We start from the raw sequence: 8,303 nt of genomic DNA on the forward strand, positions 1-8,303 counted from the left end.
GCTCTGTGAGAATGATTTTGAGGGGAATGTTCAATTCGCTTTATTGTTGTTTTGAGCTACGAGGAAAAGGTGGTCATTGTTAAGAACTGAATGTTTCTTACATCTTTTCTCAGCTATTTCATCAAACTCACCCTTATCTTTTCCCAGCTATTTGCGTCAAACTGACCAAATAGATGAGAATCTATCCCAACTACTTTACTTTTTTTTTATCAAAAAGAAATTTCCATTTATTACCAAACTAATACATGAAAATGAATCTCAAAAGTCACAATAATGAAACAAACTCAGATTTCCAAAATAAACAAAAAAAAAAAACAGAAATTAAGTCGTTTCATCAAAGCATGGTTGGCAGAGATCATCAAAAGCCCATCCTTCAAGAATAGATTTGTAACTGGATCTAAGCGAAAAGATCGGCAACCAATCACCGAATCACATAGCACCATTGGTAATAAGCACACTCCGAGTTCTCCATATGCAATTATGGCTTTGCCTTTTGGTGGTGGGTGCCTAGGTTTGGTGTTCCCAACACCATCACATATGGAGACAATATAAAATGTTGTAAAATCTCAAATTTGACACTTGTGAGAGTGAGCCCTATAGCCAATGCGAAGTGCCAAAACTTTGAGTGAAAAAAACATTGAATGAGCACATATTGCTGTGAACATCATTGAAACTAGAGGCGTAATACTTATTCATTAAAACTCCAAAATCTAGAATTTGATCGAAGAGAAAAACTCCTAGATATAAGATCAGGAGAGCAAAGCTCCCGGATCTAAAACTAAATCAAGAGAATTAGGAAAGAAACAAAAGGAAATAAAAGCAAAAGGAATTGGGAGGGAAAGGAGAGATCTAGGTCAAATCCCTCCCCTCCAGAAGTGGAAGAGACGAAAAAAAGGTTCGAGAGAGAGAGAGAGAGAGAGAGAGAGAGAGAGAGAGAGAGAGAGAGATGAAGGCTTTTTGAGGGTCAAATTTATCAAATAGGACAAGCATTTACTCAAAGAGATATGCGAATATCTATTTACTTGTCGTTGTGGGCAACCATTGTATATGACAATCCTTGTCGTCATTTTGGTATGAGAAAATTACAAAAAAATTCATAAACCCATTGCAATCATGCCATCTTGTTCTAAACTTTTTTTTTTTTTTTTTGGGCCAATTGAGTCCTAAACTTTTTGCATTTGTATCAATTTAGTCCATCGACTAATTTCGATCGAAAGTTACTAACATGGACATTGACTGTCTTATATAGCGCGGCTAGTGTTGATGTGGACATTTTTCAATAATATTTTAATATTTTTCGATTTATTTATTTATATTATTTTTCCCTTTCTTTTTCTTTCCTTCTTCCTCTAGTTAGTCGTAGAACTTTGGCGACTACCTAAAGGCGAGGGTCGGCGAGGTCGACTTCGCCTCTAGACAATTGAGGTCCACGACAGTGTTGGGCTATGCCACATAAGATGACCGGCCCTTGTCTCTAGCCGATTTTCGGTTCAATTAAGCGGGATTGACTCCATTAGCAAATTCTGAAAATATTTAAAATAAAATTGATATAATTGAAAGGTTTAGAATTAAATTGACACAATCACAAGACTTTTTTGGGTACTTTTCCCATCAACAATTGTTGCCTCCAAAATCAATTGTCAATTAATCAGCATGTCCCGAAGAACCATTTCACAATTTTCATGTATTTTCACAATTAATTGCCCCTCTAATATGTCTCCTCCTCCTTAATGTATCGTCGGACCCACCCACTTAATTAGGTTTCTTCCATTTACTTATATTTTGTTTTTTGTTTATGGTGATTATACTAATTTTAGCTTTCTTTAATTAATTTGACTGTTAGTTATGTGTTAATATTTTAATTGGAAATTGCTATTTTTTTTCGCCAATATCTTATTTGTCATTGATCACTGAATGCCGGAGGTTTGGCACTCCATTCATGAAATAAAAGCCAAAATAAATTATTCCCACTAATTGTTCTCTTTAATTTCTGTTAATTTTCATTCGAATATTTTTACTTTTTCTACAAGGTACTATTGTTTTTCATTCTATTCATGTCGCTGTTAGTAATGCTATGTTTGGGAGATTTGGAGATTGGGGAAAATGGCGGTGATGAACATTTTACTGGACCACCGGCCGTGGTGGCTATGCTGGGTAGGCTTTAGTGATCCTCTGCGAGGGAGGTGAGGAATTCGAAGCCCTTGCAACACAAGGTGGCTGGCAGAGTCACTTGATGACTTAAGCGTGACGTCGGGGTGGTGGGTCCTCCGCAAACGTCGCCCCGGGGTTTACCCACCAGCTACCGGTTGTACGGGGTTCCTTGAGCATAAAAAAAAAAAAAAAAAAACATTTTACTGGAATAAAGCTTAAATTATTTAAATTTTTCACAAGATGACAAAAATGAGGGAAAATTTAAATTTATATGTATTTTCATCCGATTTCGAAGAAGTTTTCATTTAAGAAAAGAAAGAGAGAGTACCCAAAATTTGGAAGGAGGGTCACCGGGTCAATTTTCGTGTTGAAATTGTTTTTTTATTAATATTCTAAGCCCACGATAAAGTTATTATCAAGTAAGTTCCCTATTCTTCTTTTTTGATCTTGTGGTCCTCTCATACAGGTTTGGATAAGAACTCTTTGTTCTTAATCACCTAGAATAACATAAAAAGATTATGATAAAAGAGGAAAAGATAAATGGGAAGTGAGATTATGATAATGTTGAAGGCCACATGTTAGCCTCCTATAAGTCCACTTCAACGCACGGCTTTACATATATCATATTAGATTCTCACACTTGAACTTGCAAAGATGCTTCCACAAATATAACGTCCAAAAGAAAATGGCACACATAACATATATTCCAAGCACATAATCAACCCTAGAAGTCCTTACATGCAAATTGACAAACATGTCGCTATGGTAATAAGGGATTAGATGCAGGAAGAAGTTGAATCCATTCCCAGACAGGAAAGACAGCTTCAAAGTTCTTCTGCATCCACTTCCCGTTCGGGCTCTTCATTCTCTTCTTCAACTGTCGAGCTCGGGTTGATACTGGCAAGTTGCTGAGCCACATGGCTCATTGCTGGCCTGTTTGCACCACTTTGGTCCAAGCACTTCACTGCAATCTTAGCTACACTTCGTATTTTCTCCATTTCATCTTCACTAGCGCCCTCAAAGTTTATGACATTGGAGAGTGTGTCGCCCTTCACAGAAGAGATGAAACAATGGATGGTATTGAATGACTTTTCGGACTCAATAACATAAAGTTCCTTTCCCGTGAGTAACTCCACCAGGACAACTCCAAAGCTGTATGCATCGCTTTGAGGTGTTAGCATACCGGTGACTAAATATTCCGGATCAATGTAGGCCAACGAGTCTTTTTTCTGAGTGGCTACCATATGTCTATGCTTTGGTGATATGAGCACTGAAGTTCCAAAATCGGATATTTTCACCGAGTTTTTTTTATCCAGAAGTATGTTCGCTGACTTGATGTTGCCATGAAAGATTGGGGATTGTATCTTGGAGTGCATATAATTGAGTGCAAGAGCAGCTTGGGCGGCTATCTTGAAGCGTTTTTCCCACGAGATGGTCGACTCGTTTTGATGGATGAGTTGGAAGAGGGTGTCATTCGGAATGTATTCATAAACCAGCAATGGTGTTTTGGTCTCCAAGCATATGCCTTTGAGCTTCACCACATTTTTGCAGCTTATGTTCATAAGAATTTCAAGCTCATGCTGGAAATCCTTGTTTAGTAGAGACCGGTCCACATCTTTAGGCTTCTTGACCACGACCACGGTGTCCCGCACAACCACGGTGCCATTGTGCTCCTCTAGTGTCCCTTTATAGACAAAACCAAAACCATCATTGCGGAGCTCTTTGCGGTTGGTTGCTTTCGCCAATTTCGACTCTGTGAAGATTGGAACTTTGCGGTTTTTCATGAGCTCTCCTCCATTTTTTCTGAAGTTGATCTTTCTGAGTCTCCACCTCATTGTGACAGAGACTGAAGCAGTAATAGTTATGCCGAAGAAGGACACAGCCATCGCTGTCAAAGAATATATGTTACTAAATTAAAGATTCAAGGATGTAATCCACTTACTAGATAACCAATTATGCATGTCATCACTATCATGATTAAATGTTTTTCCATCCATTTTATTAGAGGAAACTCTGACCGACGGGTTACGGACATATACATCACCCATATTTGCATATATATATGATTCATAACCCACCAATGGAAAGCATGATAAAAGATTTTCTCTAACCAAAGATGAAAAACATTTCATAGATTTTATCTTTTTCTCAAAGAAAAAAAAAAAACTAATCCACCTATTAGATGACCATTTGACTTTTTTTTTTTTTTAAAATAATTTTCATTAAAAAAAAAAAAAAGGCCTCATGGTGGATTTTACAAAAAGAGTGGCGTCATGGGTTGCTTGTGTCTCCCAAACAAGTTCCAACCTTCTCGCGTTATAAGGAGAAGAGGTTGTTCTTGAGGTATTATTATTATTATTATTATTATTATTATTATTTCATATTTTTGTAACAAATATATGTTTCTTCTTTAAATTGTACACGGGGTGGGTTTGCGGAAAAAATTTGCCCCATTCAAGGCGGTGCCCCCCGGAACACAGGGTTCTCACGCCCCATGGCCACCCTATCCCGCGCCCACAAACATTTACGTTCAGATCCATTCCCTTTTTGCTGCTATCATTTTTCAAACTTTCCACATGTAAATTAATATTTTATATATATATATATATATATATATATATTATTTCATTAGCTTTATTTAAAATGAGAAAATATTGTTTATAACCTGAAAAAGACTAATACATCCACTATAAAGTCTCATTTAAAATATGAATTATTATACTGTGCCGTCTCAACGTAATAAGATAATGTTGAGACGGCACGGTATAATAATCCAACTGCATCGCCTTCTTCAACAATCACCTTGATATGCTATTGCTTAATATTGTGCTCCTTTTTACTTTTCCTTTTACTAGTTCAAATTCGCTCACTTTCGCTAGAGATTTTAGGGGTTTTTTCCTTCTTGAAATCTGCTGGTCTAGTTGTTCTTTTTGGCTCAAGATTTGCAGGTTTGGTTGGAGGAGGGATTTTCACTTGGATCTTGCAGTATATCTTCCCACGAACGTAGTTTCAAAGTGCAAGCTTCAGATAAACGGGAAAAAAAGGCTAGAAGGGAGGTAAAAGAAAAACAAAAGAAAGTTGTAAATGGGGTTAGCCTAGGACTGAATAGGAACGCGTGGTAGCATGGAGCTCACTGCTTGTGCTTACCAGGAATTTACATAGGCTAATAATCCTTAAAACAAATATGTCAAACCTACTGGAAAATCAAGGAGGGATATATTTTGAATTACCTGCAGCAGCTATGGCGCGAGGAGCAATTTGGCAACGGCTTTTATTGAGCTTCAGTCCAAATGGGCAAGGGATGGCTACATTATGCAAAAGACAAATTGAACCGTTATCTCAATTAATGGCAAAAACAAATTGAATAGGTTGGTGCAGGGATTATTAGTCAGGTAATGCTATTCCATTCAGGTCTTGATTGTATTATTGCGACATGTATCCACTCTCTCTTAAGATATCTCTTCTTTCTCTACTCTCTATCTCTCTCCTGGTTGAATTCAAGCTCAACAATGGCATTGTTCGTTGCCATCAACGGAGATTCACACTCCCTTGAACTTTTGCGATGATGCATGAAAACCTATGTTGCAAGAGGGAGGTGAGGTTTCATTGTTGCCATTATAGATATAGTCATTGGGGACGAAAACTTGGCCTAGGAAGGAGGACATTGATCTCGACATGTGTACATGCATTTATTAATATAAGTCACTATTCTATGGGCGAGATGGATGTACTAATATGCATATATATCACTAAATATGATGTGGTCGTTAGATTTGTCCATTTAGATAGATTTTAGTGCCCGTACCATGTTCAATGAATACATACATATATATGGTCCTAAGGGGAAGAGGGACATAAATCTTGACATTGCAAAGTGTGGGTAGAATTGCTACAGATGATTTTGACCATGATGTTAACGGGTGGTGGCGACTGCCTTTCACTTATTCGAGTAGGCAAAAAGTTGGAACTTCAAGAGAGATATTTTCTCTATATCTGGATTTACTCGATGGAATCTATCATAATTATTGATCATATGACTCACATGATTGAAGCTAGACATAGACCCTGGTCCAGGCAAAATTCCCATTGTCACTAACTACAGCCATCGTGACCGTGGCATCACCATCCCCACCACTGTCGAGCCACGGCCTTGTCGTATCCTCATTAGTCTCCTCTGTTCATGGAAGAGACTAATCAAGCAAATCTCATCTCCTTCATTGCAGAGAAGATGGTACCGGGGACTTGTCACTGCAAGATGAGGTACAAGCTAGACTCATAAAGGAAGGTAGAGAGAGAGAGTCGTCATCTTGGTTGCTTGCAATGGTGGTACTGGGGACTTGTCAATGCCAAGATGAGGTACAAACCAGACTCATGAAGGGAGAGAGAGAGACAGTCGTCATCTTTGTTGCTTACAGTGGTGGTACTGGGGACTTGTGACTGCCAAGATGAGGTACCAGACTCATGAAGGAAGGAAGAGAGAGAGAGAGAGAGAGAGACGTCATCTTTGTTGCTTGCAGTGGCGGTGGCACTTAATGTCATCTCTAAAGTGGAGGTGCCGTTGCCGATGGAGGAGAGGGAAAAGTGTGTATCAACGTAGATAGATAGAGAGAGAGAGAGAGAGAGAGAGAGAGAGAGAGGCGGCTGTGGTGGTCCAACGGCTGGCTCGCCTAAAGTGGTGGGCGGATGACGGTGGCAGCGGCAATGGCGTGAGTCGCAAGACGGAGAGTGGAGAAAGAGGTTGCAGCGCAAATCGAACGGCGGCTAATTAAATGGGGTAAAACTAGATGGAATTAGTAGGTAGATACGATACTTCTCCATCAGGCTCTTGCATGTTGATTAATTAATTACCCACACAATTCATTCGAGTGCGACAATGAATGAGTTGGGTTCGTTGAATTACCTTTACACCCTTTGGAGCGATTATAGGGGTTCCCATTGTACCCATCCCTGCAAACGCAACGATAACCCGTTCCATTCCCGAAGTTTCTACAATCCGTGTTATTACCACAGGCATAGCTCGAATTGTCCTTGGCCTTTTCGCATCCCACGTCCGATTTGACCATCCAGTCCACAACAAGGCCTGAGTTGTTATTTACATCCTGGAACGTCTGGAGAGTCAAGTTTGAGATATTGAATGGCCTGTTGTCCACCACGAAGGCCCGTGCACAGCGGCCGTGTTGCGACTTCGGCACGTTTTGGCCGAAGGAGGAGATGTTAATGTTGAGCGTCGTGAGCCCCTTTGGGATGGATGCTTGACAGCAACCTTGACCGGAGCAAGTGGTCTCGTTGGCGAAGTCGTCATTGCCGCTGCAGTAGGAGACGCAAGCGCTCCTGTCCGTCCCTTCTCCATCGGCCACGGACGCAAAGGCGTTGCAGCCGACGAGGACGAGCTTGTTTTGGGTTTCTGAGAATCTGTACAGAGGATTTGGAGATAGATCGATGGCCCGAGGATTGCTTTTATCTGCTAGCGTGCCATCCTGATCATAGCACTCGTATGCTTCGGGGAGACTGGCGATCATGGTCGAGTCCCCGACCGAGATTTTGTGTATCGTAAGATTCCCCCACTGTAGTTGAATACCGCTCCCTTCGATGTTGGTGCAATTAAGCAAAAAATCTTGGGACCTCGCACAATAGGGATTGAGCCCGAACGGAAAAGGTACGTCCACGTCCCCACACCGGCGTTTGCACATTCCGGGCACGGAGAGAGCGCCGCCTTGTCGCAACCACCAGGCCACAGCCACTATTAGAAGCCAATGCACTCCCTTCATTTCGAAAAAAAATATCTCAAACTCTCTCTCGCGTATTTTTGTTGTACTTCTGTCCGTGTTTATAGAGTGGACGCCGTTCTCACCAACCCATTATATACACATCGACGACTTGGTGAAATTAAGTACAACAATGAAGGGCAGAAGGGAAAATTGTGTCAATAAAACAAGTTGGACGGACCCCATTGCATATAACAACAAATGCAAGACAGAATTTAAAAAGAAAACAATACACAAAGGTTTTACACATAAAGGGTAGTGCGCCCTTAATCCTTGTCCTAGAGAAAGGGATGGTCACAGTATATGAAAATGAATGCATGATGGTGATGTTGAGGCTGCTTAGCAAACTTTGCTCGATCTTGTATCAAAGAAGAAACCAGCATACAT

At 40.2% G+C, this 8,303-nt stretch overlaps 1 protein-coding gene across 1 annotated transcript; it reads right to left on the reverse strand.

Annotated features, from left to right (window-relative positions):
• Positions 1-2,734: 2,734 nt before the first annotated feature.
• On the reverse strand, positions 2,735-7,968 carry LOC120294780 (wall-associated receptor kinase 3-like). The gene is made up of 3 exons (XM_039315284.1): positions 7,052-7,968; positions 5,382-5,456; positions 2,735-4,039 (listed from the first exon to the last, which is right to left on the reverse strand). The coding sequence occupies exons 1-3, from the start codon at positions 7,917-7,919 to the stop codon at positions 2,976-2,978; spliced, it is 2,007 nt and encodes a 668-aa protein (XP_039171218.1). The 5' UTR covers positions 7,920-7,968; the 3' UTR covers positions 2,735-2,975.
• Positions 7,969-8,303: the final 335 nt, after the last annotated feature.

The sequence above is a fragment of the Eucalyptus grandis genome, chromosome 6 (assembly GCF_016545825.1).
Source record: "Eucalyptus grandis isolate ANBG69807.140 chromosome 6, ASM1654582v1, whole genome shotgun sequence".
Lineage (NCBI taxonomy): Eukaryota > Viridiplantae > Streptophyta > Magnoliopsida > Myrtales > Myrtaceae > Eucalyptus > Eucalyptus grandis.

What these genes read in the sequence shown, in the direction of transcription:
- LOC120294780 (XM_039315284.1), bottom strand. Translation starts at nt 7,919, where the DNA reads ATGAAGGGAGTGCATTGGCTTCTAATAGTGGCTGTGGCCTGGTGGTTG. An exon ending in TCGCTCCAAAGGGTGTAAAG is followed by an intron (nt 5,457 to 7,051) that starts GTAATTCAACGA and finishes TGCATAATGTAG; the next exon opens with CCATCCCTTGCCCATTTGGA. An exon ending in TCGCGCCATAGCTGCTGCAG is followed by an intron (nt 4,040 to 5,381) that starts GTAATTCAAAAT and finishes ATTCTTTGACAG; the next exon opens with CGATGGCTGTGTCCTTCTTC.